At 46.6% G+C, this 25,587-nt stretch overlaps 1 protein-coding gene across 3 annotated transcripts; it reads left to right on the top strand.

Annotated features, from left to right (window-relative positions):
• Positions 1-893: 893 nt before the first annotated feature.
• On the top strand, positions 894-24,829 carry TINAGL1 (tubulointerstitial nephritis antigen like 1). 3 transcript variants are annotated; one of them, XM_053398945.1, is made up of 12 exons: positions 894-1,331; positions 4,733-5,068; positions 8,657-8,720; positions 10,973-11,065; positions 12,851-12,965; positions 14,647-14,770; positions 15,605-15,755; positions 16,997-17,186; positions 17,622-17,667; positions 19,495-19,618; positions 22,977-23,022; positions 24,093-24,829. In XM_053398945.1, the coding sequence occupies exons 2-12, from the start codon at positions 4,765-4,767 to the stop codon at positions 24,234-24,236; spliced, it is 1,401 nt and encodes a 466-aa protein (XP_053254920.1). In that variant the 5' UTR covers positions 894-1,331; positions 4,733-4,764; the 3' UTR covers positions 24,237-24,829. The 3 variants fall into 3 exon arrangements, with proteins under 3 accessions (XP_053254920.1, XP_053254922.1, XP_053254921.1); XM_053398946.1 differs by lacking the exon at positions 894-1,331 and adding an exon at positions 4,344-4,436; XM_053398947.1 differs by lacking the exons at positions 894-1,331; positions 22,977-23,022; positions 24,093-24,829 and adding an exon at positions 3,603-3,627 and having other exon boundaries at positions 19,495-19,622.
• The last annotated feature ends 758 nt before the right edge of the window (positions 24,830-25,587 follow it).

Here is a 25,587-nt window from a genome sequence, read left to right on the forward strand (position 1 = left end):
TTCCTATCATGCCCTAGCCAGCATGCCCAATAGTCAGGGATGACTGGAACTGTGAAAGTCCAGCAATATTTATTTATATTTATTAGACACCACCCTGGCTGCCTATAGATTTGATTCAGCCTTTATTCATGCTTGCTTTTGAAATTCAAAGAGGACTCCCTCTCATGTTTGCAGTCACAGGGACTAGAACCTTGTGTTTATTTGTTGTTATTTTAAAGCTGCTATTTATTTTAGTGTGGTGCTTATGCCATGCTTAGATCCCCAACAGAGGTGCAAGTGAGAGGAAATGTTCATATAAAAGAATGAGTATTTATTTAGCAAGTCTGGAACTCCCTGCCTGTTGACGTGAGGCAGGTGCGCTCACCATACTGTTTTAGCTGCCTGCTGAAAACTTTTCTGTTTCAACAAACCCACTCAGCTGCATATTTTAGGTATACTTTGCTTTAAAGTTTTACTGATTTTATAACTGTTTTCAGTGATTCTATCTGCTTCTAGTTGGTTTGTATATTTTCGTACTGCTTTGCGTAAAACCAGACTTGCACAACACCGCTTGGACAATTTCTTTGAGAAATCGTTGAATGAATGAATGATTATTATTATTATTATTATTATTATTATTATTATTATTATTTAAAAAAACAATCAACTGTATTACGCTTAGTCAACAACTAGCTCTAAGTTGCTTACATAACAGGATAAAATATTCATTAAAAATAACGATAAAAAGAGGCTTTAAAAGCAAATAAAAGCCGACCGTTTAAAAAAAGAAAGCGAGGAAGGGAAGAGGAATGTCCCTTCCTAGCGCTGCGTCTCTCACCACTAGGAAAAACTACCACTGTACGCCCCACCCCAGAAGGGTCCTCCGCGCTGCCCCTGCGTAAAGCTGGGCGGGTCGGAGAGGCAGGCTTGGTTGCCGGGACTGCATCGAGGGAGCCGGTGGGCTGGGAAGCGTACATAAGAGGCGCTTGAATCTCCGGTCAGCAGTGCGAGAGAGACGTCCGCCCGCTCCTGCCGCCCCTGCCAGGGACTTTTCCTCGGCGAGGAGCAACGGCTGCCTGCCTGCCTGTCTGCCTGCGAGCGCCAGAGCTGCAGCTCACACCCCCTTCAGGTCCACGAAGCCCGCGCCTTCTCCTGCGCGACTGATTCTTCAGGAGATCAGCCTCTCTGGTATGCCGCCGCCCTTCCCTTCGGCTGCTCCTCTCCGGGTGAAAAGCGATCCAATTTGGCCAGAGCCTGAGCATCACCGGGGCAGGAAGGCGAGGCTGTTCTCTTGTTGAGGCTCCTCTGAACCTCGTTTCCAGGTTTGGACCTCAGGCTGGGAAGCTGGTGGGGTAAGTGTTACACGGCCAGGTGTGAAACGTGGAGTAGGTCAGGGATCGGGAAACGTGTGGGGTGTAAGGCTGTAACTCCGTGGGAGAGCATCTGCTTTGCATGCAGAAGGTATTGGGTTCAACCGCAACCCCGCAGCATCTCCACACAGGGCTGGGGATGTCCCCTGTCTGAAGAGAGCTGCCAGCCAGTGTGTGCAATACTGAGCTAGGTGGACAAAGGTCTTCATTGGTCTATGTTCCTTCGTGACCCTCCAGACTCCAACTCCCATCATATCTGACTGACCACCCAAAAGGTCTATCACAGAAAAATGGGGGGGGGGGATAGAATGGATAGAATGGAATAAAGAGGATTGGTGCATGGTTGTTGTTTTTTTAAGTATTTTATGTGAATGTATCATGTGCATGAATGTCCTTGATTTGCTAGGTTGCCAAATGCACAAGTTGGCCTTGGTGCTTCTGCTTACTAGGGTTGCCAACTTACTAAAACCATGCTTACATGCACAGGTGAGAGTAACAATCGAGTGGTCCATTGTTAGGCAATCATAATATAATTGAAGCTACAAAGGAAAATGCTAAGCATATTTATATCAAGGTTCCAGATCAGAGTGCAACAACATCTGGAGGGCATCAGGTTGCCCACCCCTGGCATCAAGGTCCCGGGTACAGTCTAAAGGATCTGAGGACACTACTTTGCTGAAGCTAAGGAGCTCTGGGTCTAGTCAATGCCTCAATGGCTGACCACCTTGGAACCACAGGCATGCCACCTTGGGCTCTGTCATCTAAAAGCTTCCTAAACAACAGTCAGGGTGCATAAGTCTGTGGATCAAGAAAACCAGGGTGCTGTCATGGTTAGTGTCAGACTGAGGAGAGCTGGGTTCAAATCCTTGTCCAGCCACAAAGATCACTGGTTGGCTTTGGGCCCACCTAGCCTACCTCACAGGATTGTTGAAAGGATTAAAGCTGAAGAGAGAACTATGTACACTCACCCACTTGAGCTTTTTTGGAAGAAGGGGGGGATAAAAATGCAATGAGCTGGACAGATATCATGGAGATCTCTTAAAAGACCCATATAAAGAACTTGGTAAGTGAGAAGGAATTTTTTTACTACATATTCTCTCTACCCGCCCCCCCCCAGCCTCCCCAGGCATCTGGGGAAGGAAAGGGGAGGCTGGTGCATCACAAAATAAAGGGTGGGATATTGGTTTAAAAACCCTAATTATTCTATTCTAGTTCTATTCTAATTGATGTAATTTAAGAAGTCCCCAATGAAAGGGTATTGGGGGGGGGGGCTTGAACATATAAGTGTTCTTTCTCCTTCCTGTGTTTAGTTAGTGAAGAAGAGTTTTGTCTGAGCAGGGGGGAGTGTTCCGATTGCCAGGGAAGGCCCCCAGTCCCGAGTGTTTGTGCGGACTCCCTTATCAGCAATGTGTTTAAATAAAGGTGCACCAGGAAAGGTTATATTTAATAACTGTCTGTGAAATTTAGAACATGCTGCTAATGTTTGTGTTTGGGGTGGGGAACTAGGGTGTGGGTGCCACTCATCCCGTGTCGCTAGGAAGGATGTGGAATTGACTGGAACTGTTGCAGATTGTGTTATGTGTACTGTGTAAACTGTGCTCTTGTAAAGTGGGCACAAAGTTCTCCTGCTTTGCAGTTATGTCTTTTGGAGATCTTTTTCCACCACCACTAAAACAAAAACAAAACAACAACAACAAAAGAACTCAATTTTTTAAAAAAATCCTCTTCCATTTGAAATGCCGACGGCTCTGGGCTGGAAAACCTCCATAGTTGTACAGTCACATAACAAACACCACAGTTCAAAGGGAGATAAGCCGCACACCAACAGGCGCAAGCCCAGATTCCCTGCCTTGCACGAGATGAGAGCCGTTCTTGAACGCTCCACCTCCTCAGATTGATGAGCCGCCCGGTGTGTTTCCGTGGACTTTGCCGACTGAGGTCAGAAGGCGACAGTTAATCAAAATGACGCCCCACTACTTCCTAGCATCTGGAAGAGCAAGGCAGAGGTGTGGGGTGGGGGGAGAGGCCCAGATTCCTTCCTTGCCTTCTGACCTTGAGCCGCCCTCCTCTTGAGATTGCTGCTGCTGAGAGTAGAAAACTTATTGCATTGCTGAAGTCTGAGATCATAGAAGGTGCCTTCTTAATCCCAGGTGGCCATGAGATGGGAGGACACAGGGGAGATGCCAGAGAAGGAATCAGAAAGGGGCAGAGGCCGTCTTCTTCTTCCGGGGCTAGGGGGCACAGCAGACACCGCCACCCAGTCTTTCTAACATGAGAGGTGAGGGGGCTCATCCTTCCTCCAATTTCTTTTTTGAGAAACTTTGAACTTCAATCACAGTTCAGAAACAGTTCCTTTGGAGTTCTAGCTTCATATTCCAAATGTATCATTGGCAACAGGTATCCTGAGAGAAAAAAAATACCCTTATCAGATTACCCCCAGAAATTCATTAAATCTGAATTAAATTGGAGGTAAGGGCAGGCGGAATTCAGGCTGGCATCATGTTTTGAGGATGGTGCAAAAATGAGGTGCCTCTTTCCTGTAGTAAAAACCAGCCTGGAAGAACGCCCAGTGCTCTCCCCTCCTCATTTGATCGGCTGCTTTCAGCTGCTCAGTTCATGAGTTCAAGGCTGTACCCTTTTGCTTTCTTTTTCCATCCTGAAGGCAGCGTAAACAGGAAAATGTCCCGAGTTCCATTCCTGGCTAGGAAAGCCTGGGCTCAGGGAAAATGGCTGGGACAGATATATCAGAGGATGTAAGAGACACGATTACAGTGCTCTGGCCAGCCCTGTGCTCCTGGATACCTGAAGGTCAAGCTGAATACCATCTTCCAGCGAGGGAAGCCCAGAGCATGCTGGCGAGACCTGTGGGATTTCTTCAGAGGATCTCTTGAGTTGCCAGCTGAAGTGGAGGATCCTATTGGGGCAAAACATTTGAATGTTGAACACTGCCCGCCCTCCCCTGCAAAATTGCTCCCGAGGTTCCTGTACATTCCTGCATGTTTCATGGAGGGGATTGACTGTCAGGCCAGGCAGGGTGCAGAGCAACCCAAGGGAGACCATCAGTGGGAAGGGCTGCTGGTGCCTGCTGTGAGTGTCTGCCTTCAGGGGCACAATTGTGACTACACTTTGGGGGTACACCTTTTGGAGGATTTGGGTCAGAGTTCTGGAAACACTATTCTGCTGGGGGAAAGTATTGTCCTTGATGTTATTGCCTGCACTGAACAGGTCACTATAATTTTTTATGTTTTTGTTTTGTATTGTAAATCACTTTGAGCATCATTTTACGGGGTGCACAAGTTGGTATGTATCCAACCAAGCTCCACATAGTGTAAAAGGGAGATCGATTCCTCTGTGTGATTCTCCATCTTTTCATTGTTCTCCAGGACCTGCAGATCCCAGAAGATCAAACAGAAGAATGAAGGCCTTCTGGACTCTCTTGGCCACAGTGCTGTTGGCAGAAGAGGCCCTTGCTCTCCGGGCATCTCGTACGCGGAGGGAGCTGGCCCCGGGATTGCATGAGCGGGGGATCCGGGACGCAGGAGGCTCTTACTGCGAACGCCGTAATGCTTGCTGCCCTGGGAGGGATGATGGCTGCACAGTGCCATACCTGGACACCATCTGCTACTGTGACCTCTTCTGCAACCGCACTGTCTCTGACTGCTGCCCCGATTTCTGGGAGTACTGTTTGGGCATCGAACCTCCATTTGCTGTGCAGAAAGGTAGGTTACTTGTGGGTGGATTGCCTGATTGGTGGGTAGATATATATAACAATGGAGCTGAGCCTGAGGGGAGAGGAGGGGGGTACAGATGTGGGCTGCTTTGCAGACTTTGTTCACACTGCTTGGGGTGCTGATGGTCCAAGTCACCTGGAGGGCACAGGGTTGAGAAAAGTTGTTTAGGTGGTTAGATGTACTGAGATGGGTGTTTGTGACTTGTGCAGATAAGGGTCTGTGGGCATAAGTGGCTGTGTGTGCTGGACAATTATGAATGGTTGCATTTGTGTGTGTTTTCGTTTTCTCTTCCTCTGTGTTAATACTATAGATTGTAGAAACAGATCAGCAGGAAAGTCACAGCAGGCAGGCTGTTGGTTCCTAGCACTACCCAAGCATTGCTTAAAGAAATAAGCACATGGATAGAATGGTGCCTATTGGAGGTGTGCCAAAGTTTAGGGGCATGGTGACAGACTCTCCTGCCCAGTTCATCACTAAACGCATCCAAACCATGCCCAGTAGTTGTAGATGAGACAGGCTGAGTTCGTGCTACTCTTCTGATCCTTCCTCCCCAAACTGGATTTCCTGCAGTCTGAAAAAAATGCTGCAGAAAACAGAGCACAGGGGAAACACAGGCTGACAGTGCTTTGATAATGACATCGTGTAGATGCCTTGTAAAAAAATGTTGAAGGAAGAAACAACATGGTAAATGTCTGTTCTGGAAGCTGGCATAGAAAGCAGCACTTCTTGCAACCTGCATTTAATTTGCGGAACTCACTGCCACAAGATGTAGTAATGACTTTTTTACTTTGGGTGACTTTAATATGGAATTAGAGACAAATTCCTAGAAGGGGATAAGCCACATTCATCAACCAAATGCTCTCCGGATATTTTGGTCCACAGCTCTCTTCAGGTTACACCAGCACCACCACATTGGAGAAGATAGCGAGAGAAGAGGCAGTGCATTTTAGAGTGCCCAATGTTGGGGCCAAATCATGATTATGATCATGATCATCATCATGATCATCATCATGATCCTACCTTTTCCCCAGACTGGGAATCAAGGAGGCTTACAGATAAAATAATTAGGATGCTGTTGTTGCAATGTTACACTGGGCCTTTGGATTGATCTGGGAAATACCAACCTTATGATTAAATGTGTGGATTTATTATTACAGTATTGGGATTCTCCCATTCACCTCACCCCACATGCTGAAGACGTCAGTGTTTGGGTCCTTAAATCTGCCTCTACTAGATGTGTCATGCAAATATGCCCTTGGCACAATCACAGTCCCCAGAGCCCCAGTAGGGATACTTCCGCAGCAGCTGCAAAATCCCCTTGACCCCCTTTAAGGAAAATGTGATTTCCCCTTCCATCCTTGCTTAAAACAATAGGCGCCTTTCTCTTGAGCGTCTCATAGAAGGGCTGATGGTGGGGAATGCCTTCAGCTTCCCCCAGGGCTCTGGCTTCCCTCTGAAATAAGACATTTAACCCCATCAAAGCTGAATTCAAATGGGAAATAGAAATTTTCATTTTGGGCTAAATTTTCTCCTTGCCCCAAGCAGTTATTTTCTAAAAAGAGCAGTGCTAAACCCTAGCCTGGAAACAATTCCACACTCTCAAGTTTTGGTGTGCATGGACTATTTCATCCTCCCACCCCCCAGTGGTGGGAAAAAAGCACTTTGAGCATACTCAGATAAATTGTCACGTTTATTGCTATTTTTCACATTGGGAGGTACCTTATCCTGAGACGTAGGAGGCAACCTAATGCTGAGCCAGACCATTGGTCCATCTAGCTCAGCCTCATCCTCACTGACTGGCAATGGCTGTCAGGGTTATAGACCAGGGACATCCCCAGCTCTCCCTAAAGTGAATCATAATTATAATAATAAATGATTTGCAAACCAGATGTCCTGCCTTCTGGTCATTGACCCCTCTAGTACAGTACTGCCTACACTGAGAGATAGCCATTCTCCAGGGCATTGGGGATGCTGCTGAGTTCATGGCAGAGACAACCTTCTCAAAGGAGGCTTCCTGACTTGCAAGCTGGTCAGGAACACCACCTTCTGTTACTGCCACAAGATCATGCATTATCACATTCACATTGTTCCACCTCCACTGTCAGAGGCAGCATGCCTCTGAATACCAGTTTCTGGAAGCTGCAGGCGCAGTGAGTGCTGCTGCCCTCAGGTCCTGCTTGCGGGCTCCCTGTAGGCATCTGATTGGCAACTGTGAGAAGAGGTCCTTAGCCTGGTCCAGCAGGGCTCTTTGTATATTCTTATGTTTCTGTACATTACTGCCAACAGGTAACACATATCTTCTTGAAACTGACTTCTCAGAAGGCAGAGGGGTAACTGCACAGGAGTTTCAGGGTTCATGGAGCAGAATTACATGCCTGAAGCCTTCCTCTTGCCCCTCCCTACACAACTAGGAAAGTTCTGTACATTCTGGACTCCAATGGGCCACTAGCAGGCTCTTCCTATCTTCTTAAGAGCTAGGGTTTGCCCCTCCCTTCACATTTTCCAAGCCTGACTTGGAAAATGGCATTTGAAACATGCTCCAGCCTTGAATTAATCAAACTTTGACCCTGAGCTCTCGATCCAAACCCTCAGCGCAGGAGTGCAAACTCTACTGAACACAGTGAGATTTTATACAGTTCAACCTTTGCAAGCTTCAACCAGCCTTTTGTACTCTGGAAAGGTTAAAAGGGTAGAATTTATCCCATACTTTCCATGTACATTTATGGAGGGAGAGAAGCTTCTAAACAGTAAGTTATTGTTGCTCCAGAACCAGGGTGTGGTATGTAATTAAGCCAGGCTACATCAGTGTGTTGGTTCCCCCAGCATGCCTTATAATATTTTAGTGAGAAATTACAAGAAATGCGCTGCAGGGTTTAGCTCGGATGATAAAGCCCTGAAGGCTTAATGATGTCTTTTGTAATATTTGATGTGCTTACAGTATACAATCAGAGCATGGCAGGGGTTAATAGATGCCCATAAACACCAGCAGCTACACCCAAGCAGTGCTCTCAGCTCTTTCTCTTTCTTCTCTATCTGATTTTAGCTGGTTTGAAACGGCACAACTGGTTCCCAAACCATTTCTCTGCTGCCCCTCTCACTAGCTGGAGCAGAGTCTTGCCTTCCCAAACTCTGCTGGGGGTTGTATTCCAAAAACCGGAGAGAGATTCCCAGCAATCAGGAGTCTCTCCCCCATTTCTGGTTCCTATTGATTATGGCTGGTGTGTGTGTGTACACATACATACATACATACATACATACATACATACATACATACTGCTTTTTGGCCCAAAATAGAAAAGAAAAATACAATAAAGTATGATAAATTCAAATACAAGTGTACAATAAATATAATGCAATATAAGCATGACATCTGGGCTATTAGTACAAGCAATCAGCCTAACTAAATATTGCTTTCCCAGCATCCACAGCTGTAAACAGTTGTACAGAATACTGCACTGAATCCTGATATTAGGAGGTTGAGTCCCTCTACCAAAATGCAAGCTTTATTGCTATCTATATGGATCCATATGCACTCAGTTTCCCATCCCAGTTTTCTCCTTGTTCCCTTTTTTCCAGCCTGCATCCGTAATGGACACAAGTTCCCAACAGGCTCAACCTACAGAGATAACTGCAACTTCTGGTAAGTTGGGCTCTTTGATCACAGGAGCATTTTTTCCAGTCAAAGTCTCGCTGCCAAAGGTTCCCTTCAGGCCGTCAGCATTTGGCAGAAGGAATCTGAGCGCATGCTAGAGCTTTCAGTTTGCACTGCTTAACAAATCCTCACCACAAAAAATCTGCTTTAAAAAACTTGTATGGACTTTTGCAGTTAGGAAAGTGACAGGGAAATGCGTTGAAATAAGCTGGATGAATGACCATGCTTGATTATGCTTTTGTATGTGTTGGAAGCCGCCCAGAGTGGCTGGGGCAACACAGTCAGAAGGGCCCGATGCAAATAAAACAACAACAACAACTATTATTATTATTATTATTATTATTATTATTATTATTATTATTTAGTGTAAACACAATAAACACAGAGCATGGTTAAGCTATGGAACTCACTCCCCCAGGAGACAGTGATCGCCACCAACTAGGATGGCTTTAAAAGAGAATTAGACAAATTCATGGAGGAGAAAGCTATTAGTGGCTATTACCCCCTGTCTCCATGGATACCAGTTGCTGGAAGTCAGAATTGTGCTCAGGTCCTGTTTCTAGGCTTCCCATGGGCATCTTGTTGGCTACTCCGAGAATAGGATCCTGAACTAGATGGGCCATTTGCATGAACATGATGCTGGACTTGATGCGCCTTTGACCAGATCCAGCAACAAAGCTTTCCTTATGGTCTGAAAGGCAAAGGGAAGATGAGGGTTAAACAGAGAGTCCTGACTGAGCTCCAGTTAACTGCTCAGCAGGCCCTGGCAGGATGCAGACTCTAAGGGGAGAGTGTTGCTGCCAGGCAGGTCCGTAAAAGGACAAAACCTTTTCTGCCTTCAGGATGGGGAAGGGGGTGGGGGAAAGGATTGTTGTTGCTTTTTAAAGTGCCTTTTGGCCGAGAGAAAATGCCAAGCGTTCTATGAAGCATAGCTAATGTTGGAATTGGCTCCTCGTCAGCAAGGCCACCGTGTTTCCTGAAGACTTCATGAAAAGGATTAGGGCACCTTGCAGAATGTGCTTGCAGAAGGCCTGGCCATAGACCATGTGCAGGGGGAGCTTGGTCTAAGAGTGCACGCACGCACGCACGCATGCACACACACACACACACAGGATTTTGGGGGCCTTATCCCAAGTCAGACCATTGTGTCCATCCAACTCAACTGTCTAACAGTGGCTTTCCAGGATTTCAGAATGGTCTCCCCCAGCTCCACCTGCAGATCCTGGGAATTTAACCTGAGACATTCTGCATGCAAAGCAGATGTCCTGCCACTGAGCTACAGCCCTTCTACTTCCAGCATCCTCAGACCATCAAGCTTTCTTTAATAAAGGAGCCTGTTCCAATAAGTAAACAAAGCTCTTAGCACTAGTCGGATCTCACTTGGAGCTCTGTGTCTTTTTGTAGATTCTGCACTTTGAATTTGGATGTAGTCACGCTGGAGCACCTTCAAAGGCAGCAGCAAAGAGGGCCAAGATGATGGGGGGGGGAGTCTTGAGTGGGAAGGTAAACGGCAAGGCTGTAGTTAAATGGTGGAGCATCTACTTTGCCTGCAAAGTGTCCCAGATTCAATCCCTGGTGTCTCCAGGCAGGGCTGAGAATATCCTCTATCTTAAACCCTGGAGAGTCACTGCCAATCCGTGTAGGCAACACTGAACTTGATGTTCTGACTCAGTTTAAGGCAGCTTCCCAGGTTCCTATAGAAGTCAGAACTGCCTCTGTTATATCTGTGCTGTGGTCCATCCTGGCTCATCACTTATCTCCTTTGTACTGTTATGAATTTGATCCTCAGGTGATCTGCACCTGGTTCCACAAAGCTTAGAGCTCACTAGTCCTTTGTAACAAACATGAAGAATTTCGTACTGCTCACTGATGAGTTGCTCAGTTTAAGCTGCAAGGTGGTTTGCCAGGGAAGACCTTGGTGGGTGCTATGGCACCTTCACGCAATGCATTGGCAAGCTCTGGTGTAAAGCAGGTTGGCGGCAAGGTTGAAGTTGCTTGGGCACACCAGTGTTGGATTGGCTCTGCCAGTGGGCCAGCACAGCCCCAATGGCATCATCATTCTGCCCAAGCTCACTGCATTCAGGTAAGTGTCAGCAAAGCTGGTGTCAGGAGGGCAGTTCCACACCACCTCGCAGGCCACTGCTGAATCTAGACTTCTGGAAGTATCTGCCTTTGGCTACTAGCTCACCACCCTTCCATAGCTTCGTATATCTAACGTTTCCCATGTCTTCTCTTCTCAGCACTTGCGAAGGAAATGGGCAATGGTCCTGTGAAAACCACGCTTGCCTCATCAATGGGGATATGATAGATGCCATCAACAGAGGGAATTATGGGTAAGAAGAAGAACCTCAATTTGACGAATCAAGCAGGCTGCTAGGGAGGAGGCGTCCAACAAAAGTTGGTGGTCTCCATTCCAAGGGAAGTGTAGCGATCGTGAGAAGTGGAGCCACATATCCACCATTTTGCGGCCTGTGGTCAAAGCTGTGGGCAGGAAGGAATAAGCCTAAAGAAAAAGCTGCCATTGCTCCAGCCTTGACCTCAGTGTCATAAAAGGATAGGTTGGCTGGATGTGGAGATGTTGTAAGGCCTGGAACAAGTTCCTGATACCACACCTGAGGGGAGTGGCCCAGGGGGTCTGTGGAACCCAAGCTAGGATCCTCATGGATATTGTCCCCCAAGCTCACCTGAAGAGTCAACCCATTATTCTGATTTAACGCAGCTAGTAGACTTGAAGCTCTTGAAAAATGGTACCTCTAGGAAAACTGTGATTCATTGGTTTCATGCTTCAGTTTTCTTTTGAAGTTCCTCTGTTCAAGAACAAGGTTCATGGCAGAGTGTCCAAGTACAGTGAAATGGTCCCCCACAGTTGCTAGGCTTTTTGTGTGTGTGTGTGTTAAAGTGCTATTTGAAGTGTCAAGTTTATGTCCATTTATACTTTTTGCACAGTGGTTGTTCTGTTGCTCTTATGTAGGATGCAGAAAGGCATCGCTGGCAAATGAGAGATTGTCGTCATGTAAGATGAGCTGGACAGTGTCCTCTTGACATTCTGGCTGACATTATTAGGATCTGCAGTAGTGTTTTCTGAGGAGCTGTGGAGATAGGATTGGAACCTGGGTCTGTTGCAGGGTCTGGTCCCTGTGTTTGTGTCTGTGGCCTATTATTCTTGGTGAGGAGCTGTGCTAGCTTGAGGATGTGTCTGTAAGTAAGACCTACCACCCAAGGCCAGTGAAAGGGAGGTACCTTTGTCGAGGATGGGCTGTTGCTCCTTGGAGTGGATTTAGCTGGGAACTACAAGTAACAAGAAGCCGTGTTATCTAGGCCTGTTGTATAATAAGTCCTTTCTGGGTAACTGTCTGGCTTTGCTGATCTGCATTTTCACTTTGTGGTGTGTGTGTGTGTGTGTGTGTGTGTGTGTGTGTGTGTGTGTGTATGCTGTATTGATTTATTTAGCAACATTTATATACAGCTTGATTGCAATAAAATCTCTAAGTGTTTGTAGTCTAATAAGGAATTCCAGTTGTGAGTCTCTATCCAATGGGTTAAAACAGATGTGGTTGTATCACAGAGCTTGATGGCAGAGTGCAGACAGTGGTTTTTGTGGTCTGTTCTGGGTAGAAGCTGGAAACTTATAAGATACATGTGGTGGTCAGTATATATCTGACATATAGTGATGCTTATATGCCCATTATGTAATGGCACAGTAGTGTTCCGAAAGTTGCATACCTCAGTATTCAGCCGAGCATACCAATGCCTACATTTTGTTTCTCAGTGGTCCTGAGAATTAGAACTTATTATTATTGTTTTATATTACATTCCAGTTCTTCAAAACGCCACAGCAATCAATTAGTTTCTTTGCGAATTGGGGGGTTCTCACCCTTCCTGGGCAGGCTGAGCAGGCAGAGTCTCCCTTTAAATTGCATGCCAGTTCTGAGTCAAGGAAGAATGCCAAGAGGAAAGGGAGCTGGCTTGTCATACATCCAAGAACTATGAAATGGCGGCGTTTTCTTACCAAGGTAGCTGGTTAGTTCCGAATGCTGGCACCCTCTCTAATGGATCTCTCAGGGTCTCCCTGAGCAAAGGTTCATCTTCTCAATGGAGTCTCTTCCATCTTTCTTTAGCTGGAGAGCCTCCAACTACAGCCAGTTCTGGGGCATGACGCTAGAGGAGGGCATCCAGTATCGCCTTGGCACCATCAAACCCCCAACTGCTGTCATGAACATGAATGAACTCCATGTAAGTCTCGCTTGGTAGATGATCCAGAAAGGCTCGTTCTGCGCTTCTTCAGTCCAAAGCCTGGGAGTTTTCTTCCTCTGCACTTCTGAGCACAGGACAGTGTAAAATTAAATACAAAAGAACATGTGCATAATTTTCCCAGTTGTGTCAGAAGGGACAAGGGACTGATTTCAGGCACGTAGCTCTTAGAGCTCTGAAACTCACACCCAGTTACCCCTCTGACTTCTGAGAGGTCAGTTTCAAGCCTGTTTTTGTTACCTGTTGACAGTAATTAAAAAAAGGGGGGAAGAAAACATGGAGTGTCTACTGGATCAGGCCAAAAGCCCATCTAGTCAGGCATCCAGCCCTTACAGTGACAGTAATGAGGATGGCCTGGAACGCTGTGCTCTAAATCAGGAAGGCTTACAATCAGTGCTATTTTTCTAGGGAAAGAGGTGCCGGAACTCACCATGAACGCCTCCCTTGTTCACTTATAAGGACAATGGTGCCCACCTGAGAGGTGCCAGAACTGAGTTCTGGTGAGTTCCAGCTGGAAAAAGGCCCTGCTTACAATCTACAACAATATAAGAGGGAGGTCACTTACACTTTTTTGTGGGGAAAAGAGGGAAGGTATGTGACTTTGTTAAGAGAAGGGTTTGATTTGATTTATTGCATTTTTATGTCGCTTTTCATTCAAATGAATCCCAAACCAGTTTACAAACAACAAATAACACTAACACAATAGAACATAATAGAACATTACAAATTCACCATCAATCATACAATCTACAAAACAATCCAGAGACTTCAGGGGCCCTGGAGATGTTTGCAAACAAACTCAGCTGCTTCAGCAATTTCAGTCCTCGGGATGAGGGTGGTTTCAGGGGGAGAGGACACATGTCCTTTCTTTTTCTGGCTGTGTTGTTCTTTCCCACTCCTGGGAAGGCCACTGCAGCCCCTCAGGACATCAGCAGAGGCTGCTGATTCAGCAGTGCATTATCCCTGACGTAATCTGCTCCCCTAAAGCAAACACCAGACCAAAGGAAGCCGGCTGAAATGTCAGAGGAATCAAGCCAGGGTGGCCCCCAGATCTCTGCTCTCTTTTTAGAACAAGGAAAGGGAAGAGGCCAGGCTGGACTGAAGGCCCCGCTTTTCCAGCAAGGGAAGCGACGAGACCTTGTCTGTTGGGCTACGAGCGCAAGCTGTCCGTCAACAGAACAGGACATGATTCCAAGTCTGAGCAATTTTTGCTCTTGCTCTTGTTGCTTTGAGACTGAGCAACGTGGGGACTTTCAAGGTTATGTAAGCTGGGAGAGGAAGATGCAGGAAAGGGCAGGAAGTTTTACACAGCTTGTATTCTGGTTTCTTGACTCTCAGGGCTTGTTCTGCTTAGTCTGCCTGTGCTAGAAAACAAGGGGTTCAAGAGCTTTTCTGCTTGTCCCATGCTGTCTAGGCACGGGTCTGGGCGGCTTTGCCTTTGCCCTGCTACTTTTACCTGGAAAACCTGCTCTTTAGCACTAAATTGGAGCAGAAGACCAACAATTCTGCCTCAGTGAGTATCTTGAACCAGCAACCGAGGCGAGCCTGTTGCAAGATATGAATATCCCTGGCCTGATTCCTGTTGCTGTTTCCACTGTGAATCCTGGGTACATTTCCCTTCTCTCTAGTGACTTCCTTCTCCTTCTTTCCCCTCTTTCTGTAGATGAATATGGATGCCAATGAGGTGCTGCCTTCCCATTTCAACGCTGCTGAGAAGTGGGCAGGAATGATCCACGAGCCGCTGGACCAGGGCAACTGTGCTGGATCCTGGGCCTTTTCTACTGCAGGTACCTCACCTCACAGGTGGAAAGAATGTGCCATAACAATGATGGAGCAGGGAGAGGGCATGTCTTCTGCTACCCTCCTGATGTTCTACTTTGGGGTGGAGTAGCCTAGGCTAACCTGTTCCCAGACAGATGTTTTCTGTCATAGCTGTCAACGTTTCCCTTTTTTTAAGGGAAATTCCCTTATTCCGAATAGGATTCCTCGCAAGAAAACGGAAAAGTTGACAGCTATGGTTTTCTGTACCTGTCAATCTACTGTCAGTTCTTCTAGGTGCTCTGGGAATGGGCCTCATCCATTGACTCACACATCTTCAGAGGCCTGTAAATCTTAATAGCAGTACTGGCTCCTTTCCAACATCCTTGGCATGTCTGTGTCCCTGATTATTATCACTGTGCTTGTCCCACCCTCCTGCTGTGACACTCTGTTGCCTCTTCCTCCCATTGTACTGATGCTAAGGGACTCTGGGAACAGTAGTTCTTGAGAGGGCATCACTCATAGGGAGGCGCACGTCTTTCAAGCAACGCCCTAGACTTCCCTGTACAAGCTGTTCTCACACATAGAGGGGCCAGACATACCTCATCTTAATGCAGATTGTGAACCCCTGGTGTCCCCTTTAGTTCCCTCTCATCCATCCGGTGTTCTCTTCCTACTACTGCTGCCCCTCACTTTCTCCTCCCTAAATCTGGAGATTCCTTATGCTTTGAAAATCCAAAGAGGAGAGCTGCATCAACTGCATGCTACTGTAGCACAATGCTAATGCTCCTGTGATTCAAGAAACCACCTTCATCCTCATTACTAGCTCTCCAGACTTCTAACCACATGTGTCTTCTCACCAGCGGTGGCCTCGGACAGGATCTCCATCCACTCCATGGGACACATGACTCCCGCCTTATCGCCCCAGAACCTCCTCTCCTGCAACACTCGCAACCAGCAAGGCTGTAGCGGGGGCCGAATTGATGGGGCCTGGTGGTTCCTGCGCAGGAGAGGGTGAGTTTGTGCAGAAAAGTTCACTTCGTCACATTCAGAAATGGAACCTGGTGTAGCAATGCAAGTTGATGAAGTTGTCAACCTGCACGGGACAGAAAAGGTCTCTGTGCGAATGTGGCATGGCCTAGTGTAGCACTGGAGGCTTTCCAGAACCCTTTTGGATCTCCCAGATTCTGCCAGGCACCCAGTTTTGGCTCTGCCGTGAGTCCACGAAGGTAGAAAGAACAAAGGGATCATATGCTGAATTTGACTTAAACTCAAATGTTCAGGCATCATCATTTTACAGCAGGCTGTTGAATTAGAGAACTGTGATGTTCAGACTTTCCACCTCTACATATATCTACCATGGAAGCCCAGTGCATTGCAGAAGATTCTGGGGAGTTTACATCCACTGCACAATGAGTCTGCATGGGGTGTTTCACCACCAGCGGGCATGGAATAGGAATTCCCCCACCCCCCAAAACTTTTTTTAAAAAAATGCACGCAAGAGTAGTCATGGAGAAGAAACAAAGTTCAACGGTAGAACAGTTCCTTGGCATATTACTGTCTAATGAGCTAGATGGACCTGTGGCTTGACTCTGAATAAGGCAACTTCCTATGTACATATTGTCTTTCGCGGAAGACCAGCCTCCATTACTCTCCTTGAAAACTGCTAGGCAATACTGGTCTGGCATCGTTATAGGGCTGGAGGGCTGGGGCTATTAGCCTTTGATGGCTGGGAAGGCTAGAAGGCTGGGAAAAGTATCAACACAACTAGCAAGGGATGTCAGGTGGGGGGGAGGAAGGGTGGGAATGGAAGGGTCTTGAAGGAGTTGCATGTAAAGACTTAAAGCTGAACAACTCATGGCATTAGGCAGGTGGGTTGGCATTGCTTGTATCTTAAAAAAATCTATAAATAACTGCAGCTTTGAGAGGGGCCAAGGGATGGAAGATCAGGACCATAACACATGAGGAAGGTGTTTTTAAACTGTCCCCCCATACTGTGTTCCTGTTTAGGGGGGTGAATCCCTTCCCCCTTCCATTTCTATAGGAGGGAAGGGTTAAATAATCACCTCCCTGTTCATGCTGTCCCCATCCTGGGTGACTCCTAGTTAGAGGGGTTTTTGTTTTTTTTAAGGTACATACAGACCATGTTTTTAACATCACCCTTGGGAGTGAGCAAGTCTCCACATAAGCCATTCAGTTACCTACAAAATCTCATACTTTTCTCCTTTCCCTCTCCCCCACCTTCGGTCTTCCAGAGTGGTGACGGACAAATGCTACCCTTTCACCAGCCAGGAAAAAGACAGCACCCCGCCTGCAACCCCTTGCATGATGCATAGCCGCTCCACAGGCCGGGGCAAGAGACAAGCCACGGCACGCTGCCCCAACCCATGGACGGACTCCAATGAGATCTTCCAGTCCACCCCTGCGTATCGCCTCTCCTCTAACGTGAGTGCTGTAGAGCATGGGCTGAGCACAGCTGACAGTTCTGGGCAGGGTTTTCAAGCTAGAGCTGTGTGCAAGTGGCCTCTTTAAATCCTCTATCCTATTGGTGGGCACATCTATATTTGTGGTGGGGGCGGGCAGGGTCCCAGTACTTTATTTGTGGTGGGGATCACTCTTAAAAGTTGCAGTAGTGGATTTTCTTTCTTTTGTCACAAAGCTGTATTTTCCTGTTCCACGGTGCAGCCTGGCCGCCTTTTGCCTCTTCTACCAAGTCCTAGCCTATGCATCCTTCTGGGGTGCTGTCAGGGGGATCTGCCATCAAAAATGGTGGAGAATCTTGGGAGGAAATTTTACAAAGTATCTTTCTTTTTATAGGGTTTTTAAAGCTGTTTATGATATGTTTGTAAAATGCCTTGCTATTCTTCTGTCTGCTTGCAGGAGAAAGAGATCATGAAGGAGTTAATGGAGAATGGACCAGTGCAAGGTGAGCTATGAATCTCCCCCAGGAAAAAAACCTGAGAGATTTGTAGCTACAGAGCTTTTCCAGAAAGCACTTTGAGGAAGAGCAGTCTACCTGAGCATTTAGAACCTTAGCTCCAGTGCTTTATCCTGGCCAAGAAGAGGGCATAGGCTTGGCAGTCTCATCCCCACTGCCAGCCTGGTGTAGAAATGATTATTTACAGCACTGTGGTGCCCAGTATGGAAGACACAATGATGAGAACAGGAAGCCAGCTCCCAAAAATGTTGTCTTTTCATATTTTGTACAAAAAAACCATGCCTCTGTCACAGCAACCTGCACTGCTCCTGTAACCCTCAGAGATAAAAAACCCAGTAGAAGTCGGTTTGTGATCTTTAGGATAGGCACAATCAAGACAGACCCTCCGTTAGGAAATTATCAATGATTAAGCTTGAGGGAGTTGGACTCTGGATTTCAATGGTTCACAGATCTCTATGACTGAGATTTCTGAGACAGTGATGTAAGACAGAAGAAAACCCACATGCATTAATAGGGAATTGTGTGTCCCTCTGCCACCGGTGCATTCATCACATGTGGGAAGAGACTCTATGATCAGAGGTCCAGTCATGACCCACCTCCCTTGCATAGAGAAGCTTCATGCACATAGTTGGAGGGGGGCATTCTTGGGTGCATCAGCAAGGAAGGGGGCAGCCTGTGTAATCCTTTCACATGTTCTTTGAACACATGGAAGATGTTTGCTCCATTTCACCAGCACCAGCAATCTTGGAAGGGTTGTGCTGATATACATATAACACTACATACAAACAGTTTTGCCATTGGGTGGGTGGGGGTGGAGGGCTTAATTTGAGTCCGGAGCTAGATATTATGAAAGCCATGTCCTTGTCATTTAAAGCAGAGCACACTGGACGTTCAGCACCACAAAGTTGTTCAAAAGTTTCACAGATGGAAAGAAAGAAAAATAAATTAATTTCAATGGTCTAAATCTCAAAAGGATAATAGTAGTAGTAGTAGTAGTAGTAGTAGTAGTAGGATGATGATGATGATGATAGATGAACATGGTTTGTAGCCAGTGCTAGTCCTACTCAGAGTAGATCCATAAACGTGAATGAGCAAGACTAAGCTAGGCCTATTAATCACAATGGAGCAGCTCTGAGTAAAACGTAGTTAGATATAACCCTGCGTTAGGGTCAGTTGATCTTAATTTGCTCCCTCCTATTAAAGTATGTTTCCTGCTTGGCAGGGGGTTGGACTCAATGGCCCTTGTGGTCTCTTCCAACTCTATGATTCTATGATTCTAAGTACAGCATTCTGTTCACAATGCCACACTGACTTTCAAAAGTGGAAGCACACAACCCACAGACTACTAGCAATGGGTATCACCACCACCAGCCCAAGTTTTACCTCCTGCCTTCCAAGCCCTGCAAGCCCAATCACAATCCTTTCTGGCCCCCATTATCAGCTCCATCATCCATAGTGCAGAAATGCACACCTGCTTCTTGACGGAAATTCAGCTGGTATGCCTATCGTAGAAATCTAAATGGTGTGTTCACACAGCAAACCTGCTTAACAATTCCATCTTCTGAAGAAATTCTGGTTTTGTGAGTGTAAGAACCCTTAACAGGATTCTCAGCCAGATTGCAATTACTAGGATCCTTTGGGGTGCACATATGCAAGTGTGAATGTGCAAGCCAAAAGAGTTATAAAACTGATACACGTTTGTAGTGCAGACAGGCCTCCAAAGGGTTGGTGGTGAAGTCGACGTCAGAGGTGGAGGGTCTGTGCCTGCCGACTTTTTCCTGTTGCTTACTTCATCTCCTTTCTCTTCTTGTACAGCCATCATGGAGGTGCATGAAGACTTCTTCATGTATAGAAGTGGCATTTATCGGCACACATCTGTAGCTGCCGGGAAGCCAGAACAGTACCGACGGCACGGCACCCATTCCGTCAAAGTCACTGGGTGAGGGATATTGCTTGAGGGGGTAATGTTGGTTGGTTCAGGGGCTGCCTTTCTACTGATCACAGGAATATCCAATTGCATGGTATTCTCACATGTTATGTCCTACCGGATCATGACAAGGGCCGGTTCAGTTGAGAGTTCTGTTTCCAACAGTGGACAGCAGCTTCTGAGAGCCTCAGAGCAGGGCATGAAAGCGATTGACTACTGAACCACTCTGAGAATGGTAGCTCTGTGGGGGCAATAGGGGCCTCCTAACAACTCTCAGGGATGCAGGTGGCGCTGTGGGTTAAACCACAGAGCCTAGGGCTTGCTGATCAGAAGGTTGGTGGTTCAAATCCCCGCGACAGGGTGAGCCCCCATTGCTTGGTCCCTGCTCCTGCCAACCTAGCAGTTCGAAAGCACGTCAAAGTGCAAGTAGATAAATAGGTACCGCTCTGGCGGGAAGGTAAACAGCGTTTCCGTGTGCTGCTCTGGTTTGCCAGAAGTGGCTTAGTCATGCTGGCCACATGACCCAGAAGCTGTACGCCGGCTCCCTCGGCCAATAAAGCGAGATAAGCAACACAACCCCAGAGTCACCCACAACTGGACCCAATGGTCAGGGGTCCCTTTACCTTTAACAACTCTCAGCACCCATAACAAATTGCAGCTCCCAGAAGCCTTTGGGGGGCATGACTGGTTAAAATGCTATCATGGTGCTATAAATGTATAGCATGAACATATGAATGTATGGCGTGTGTATGTTTCGGTGGAGAGGTGTGCAAGCTTGGCCCTGGCCCCGGCCCCAGAATTTGGGAGAAGGCACCAGTTGCAGGAAAAAAGAATAAAGGAGACCTTTGGGTAAAGAAAAATGTTTGTTTTTGTTTTTTAAAGGTGCTCCTGAAGGCCTCCTCTCTTTTCCCAGGGTTGGGTTGGGGGGGGCAGTTGCAGAGGACATCCTCCACAGGCTGTTTTAACCTGGAAGAGGGGGCAGAATTTCCTCATATTACTCCTTCCTCTTTGTGGCTCTTCTTGAACCCCTGATGACTGCCTGGCCTTTTGACTCTTTGGAGCTTACTCTGCCCCCCCCCCCCTCTCTCTCTCTCTCTCTCTCTCTGTGTGTGTGTGTGTTTGATGGTGGGCACCATAGGGAGTTCAACATGTTTCCTCTCCGCGGGGCCACGTGGCTTCCTCTTCACTTTCCCTCATTTGGTGGGCACTGACTGGACAGCGGAGTTTGATCCATGCCAGCTCACTGCTGCTCGAGGAATGAGGAAGGAAAACTAACAAGAGAGGCCCCGCAGGGGGAGAGTAGAGGCTCCTGAGAACAAGTCACTGCCAGATAAGGCCACTCTTTGGGGGGAAAGTGAGAACTTTTCTCTCTGACGTCAAACAGCCGCCAGCCGGGTGAAAGAGTCATTCTTTGGGTGAGCTGAGCACAGCTGGAGCAGATTCCCCTCTGAGATCTCTTTCACCAGGACTGAAACGCCTTCAGAGACTTATTCCACAGCATGCAAAAGACTCTCCAACGTTTCGCAGATGAAATGGGGAGACTGCTGTGTGTGTTTTTAGTCTGTTATGGCTAAAACAACTAATGCATCATCTGCAGTATACATTTTAAGCAGTTTTATATCACTTTAAAGAGTCATGGCTTTGTACCCTCCAAAGGATTCTGGGAACTGTAGTTTGTGAAGGGTGCTGAGGGCTGTGCCTTAGACTGAGAGCCTGAAGGGAAGGGAGGGAATAGATTGTCTTCTCACTTCTAAGCTGCTGTGGATGAAATGCTAATAATAATAATAATGTTACTTATAATACTGTGTGAGGGACGAGGAATTCTCACTGGATTGGAACAAGCTGGGAATACAGCAGAAACCTAAACAAAACATTGGCACCAGGCGATGCTTTGAGTCTTTTTAACTTGACTCACAGACTGCAAGTACACAGAATGTTGCCACAGTTACCCATTCCAACACTGAGATCAAAACACTCAGAGATGGGCAAAGGCCTCTGCTTAGGGCAAAGGAAAACACTGAACTATGGGGGCATGCTAAGGAGAAATAAGTGGAGGGCTCCCAGCCAGCTAGATCACGCTGTCTTTTCCACTTGGGCTTATCTTCTCAAGCTGCTTGCAGAAGGAAATGACAGACCAGATTCTGAGCTAATCAGTAAGGAATGAAATGGGAAACCCCTTCCAGTCGGACACCAAGCCTGCTTTGCTAACACCTGACCAAGAACTTTGGGCATCTCTCCCAGACAGGCAGTATGAAGTACTGCCACTAACTTTGATGGCTTTATAAGGGGACTAGACAGATTCATGTACCAGCAGCTACTAGACATTATATTTATCTGTAACCTCCAGATTCTGGGCAATAACGAATGGTAGAGCATCTGCTTTGCATGCAGAAGGTCCCAAGTTCAATCCCTAGAAGCATCTCCAGGTAGGACGAGGAATGCCCCCTACCTGAAGCCTTGGAGAGCTGCTGCCAGTCAGTGCAGAGAACACTAAGCCAGATGGGCCATGGTTTGACTTGGTATAGGGCAGCTTCCAAGGAAGGCTTTCCCCTCCATGTGCTACTTGTAGGATTCCTAGAGGCATCTGGTTGTCCCATCATGGAAAACAGGATGCTGGAGTCCAGAGGGTCTCTTGTTATGATCTTCTCAAACCAGAACGATGAATGTAATGGGGTTGGTTAAAACCTAGCAATCAAAGCAATAACAATGCTTCATTTTTTGTGAAATGCATTCCACTGAGCAAATCTGTCATAAAACAGCTTCCTGACGTGTTAAAGAAGGATGGGTACAATTATTATTATTATTATTATTATTATTATTATTATTATTATTTATACCCCACCCATTTGGCTGGGTTTCCCCAGCCACTCTGGGCAGCCCCCAACAGAATATTAAAAACATGATAAAACATCAAACATTAAAAACTTCCCTAAACAGGGCTGCCTAGTGGCCCAAACACTGGATGTTGCCTCTGAAGCATATATTTTATTCCAGGTCCTTTTGGCTTTATCATATTTTAGTTAAAGTGTGGCAAAATATTTATCACTCTCAGTTTCATTTGTAAGTATGGACCGAAGGATCTGTCAAATTTCATTTTGGTTTCTTATCGTTCCAGTCTTAAAGATGTTTGCCACGTTGCCACATAATATTATTATTACTGTATTAAGATCTGCATGAAAATTCATCAGCGTTTTGGTCCGATTACTCCATATATACACTTTTTTTTTGCAAGCAGTTTCCTTAATATTTGTTAATTGTCCTTCATCAGAAGATGCCTGGGTGGTGTGCAAATGTGTGGCTGAAATCTTTTGCATAGCACATGATAAGGAGGACCACTCAACAAAGCTGTCTCTTTCATTCTGTGTCACAGGTGGGGAGAGGAACAGCTGCCTGATGGGTCAAATCAGAAATACTGGGTGAGTGCTGCTGTTTCTTAACCAGGAATTGCCACAAATTTAGGTATTGTTCATTTGAGGTATTTCATTTAAGGTCTTCCATCATAGAGTTCAAGGTGGCATAGATGGGTGCCCAGTCAGGGCATTTCCAGACTGTCACTGTTTTCAGGTGGAATTCAGTCAAATCCTGGCAAATTCAGCCTGTGCACTCAAAGCTGATTTGGAACTCTGGCGAAATAAACCTGCTTCCCTAAGAAATCAGACTCGCAATAAGGAAAAATATGGTGAAATGGAAGTGTGTGATAAAACTCCCTTGACACATCATCATCTGATCTCCCCAAAAACAAATCAGGATGCAAGCTCATTAAACAGGGTGTCAGGGAGCAACTCTGTGTGGGGGTGACGATCGAGACACTGACCCAGACCCAAATTTGTTTTAACTTGAGCAAGTGGCTGCAACATATACCTTCAAAGCACGCTATGGGACCTTTTAATAATTATTTGTTATCCTAGACATCTATTTCTCTGGATCTCTCCTGCCCCGCTGTCTACAAGTAAGCGCTGCTGTAAATGAGGCTTGAAGACAGTGCCAGTCAGCTGATTGGAAACTCTGGAATGTAGCCGATCCCAGCAGGGCTTGAAGTCACCACCAACCAGCTGGTAGCAGGTGGCATCAAGCCATGCTGCAAAGGAAAAAGGGTTCCCTGAGGTGGGTGCCCCCTCCACCTGTCACTGACCCACTGGGCTCAGGATCTGGCCTGTTGAGCTGAAAAGGTTCCCCATCCTCGTTTTAATGTGAGACTTGGTGTAGCAAAGCCACTATGAGATAGTGTTACAAAGCAGGAATCCCCAGTTTAAAACTCGCCTCTGCCATGAACTCACTTGACAGCCTTAGGTGAGCTTCTCTTTTTCTCTTTGCAAGATAATGGGGATAATACTGACAATACATGCCTTGCATGCTTGCTGTAAGGATGGCAACAAGATTGCTATATATGAATGCTACGGCGCAGTATAAATGTGAAAAGCTGCTTTGTCGGAAACCATTAATGGCTCATGTTATCTTCTGGGCAATTTTGTGTCTCTGGCTTCAGATTGCTGCCAACTCGTGGGGCAAGGTGTGGGGAGAGGACGGCTACTTCCGCATTGCCCGTGGGGAAAATGAGTGTGAGATCGAAACCTTTGTGGTAGGCGTCTGGGGCCGAGTCGGGATGGAAGACATGCACCACAAGAAGTGAGGAACTTGGTAGGCCGACCTTGCATCAGCAGGTTACCAGGGAGAACTTCCTTCCTTTTGTTGCCCACACCTTTTTTCTTCTCCAAAAAAAGAAAGAAAACAAAATCAAATCCGAGATCTGGATCAGCCAAAGAACACCACACAGCTCCTTTTCACCACTGTGTCTGTCTCTGAAGAGAACAATGCTTGACCACATTCTGGGGTCTGCACAAGACTGTGTGAGGCCTAGGACTGTTCTTGAAGCCCTGGGTATGTCTAAAAGGCTTTGGATGGCCTTCTTGGAAACTTTGGAAGCTCCTTGAGAACTCAAGAAACAGCTGGAGAGGGGGAAGTTTTGTCAGAAGGGACCAAGGAAAGTTATTCTGTCTGACACCCCCTTGCTCCTCTGCATCTTTGTTAGCCTACACTCAAAACCCAAAGTTTGCCAAAGAGACATCAGAAGCAAATAAGGAACACCCTGTCAATTTTGCCTGAAGAGTGGCTAATACCATACAGTGAACTGTATGGGAGGACAAATCAGCATCTCATTTTCTGTGGGTATCCAGTAATCTCTTGTACACCTCACCAGTGCCTCAAAATGAAGCCATTTCAGAAGTGCTGGTTTCTCTGACCTGATGTTCGACAGTGGTTTGAGTCAGGAACAAGCCTCTTTCGAGGAATTGGCAGCCATCGTAATGCCAACAGTTGTGGGCTTCTCATGTCAAACCATTTCGGGCCTCAGATAACATGGGATCTCCCCTTAGCTGCTCCTTCACCTCACACATGTACCAACACCAGTCTTATGGAGACCACACAAAAACAATCAGGCCTCACAGCCTAATACACATTGTCTCTCGTAAACACTCCCATAGTTTCGTTCCTAGCCACTCCAAATTCCCATTGCTTTACCTCAGCCTGGCTAACATATAAAAGAAAAGAAGGAATCCCGAATCTCAAGTCTGTCAGGTGATGCCCTCACAAACAGAGGAGTCAGTCCAAATCACAGGAAGTGCTGTGATTTTGAGAAGAAATTTCTAGAACTGCTCAGTTAGGTCCATCATTCTTGGAGGCCCAATCCTGAAATGGAAATGGCGTCCAGTTACAGAATGAGGAAACAACCCCAAAGACTGGGTTTTTCTAGACAGCTTTGCCCAGGCATGTGGGTAATTCACCTGGGTGGTGGAACGAACTACTGCTAGGGTTCCTCCCTCCCAAAAAAGGTTGTGTATCTTATGATTCCTGGTGATCAACCAAACGATTGGAAGACAAGGAATAGTTTTCAAGATAGCTGAGGATGGTATGAAGGAGGCATTATTGTTAATTGTATTCACACCCTTTGTATTTGTCTGGCAATCCTCTCTGAGCAAATGAAT

The sequence above is a fragment of the Podarcis raffonei genome, chromosome 8, assembly GCF_027172205.1.
Source record: "Podarcis raffonei isolate rPodRaf1 chromosome 8, rPodRaf1.pri, whole genome shotgun sequence".
NCBI classification, from domain to species: Eukaryota; Metazoa; Chordata; class Lepidosauria; order Squamata; family Lacertidae; genus Podarcis; species Podarcis raffonei.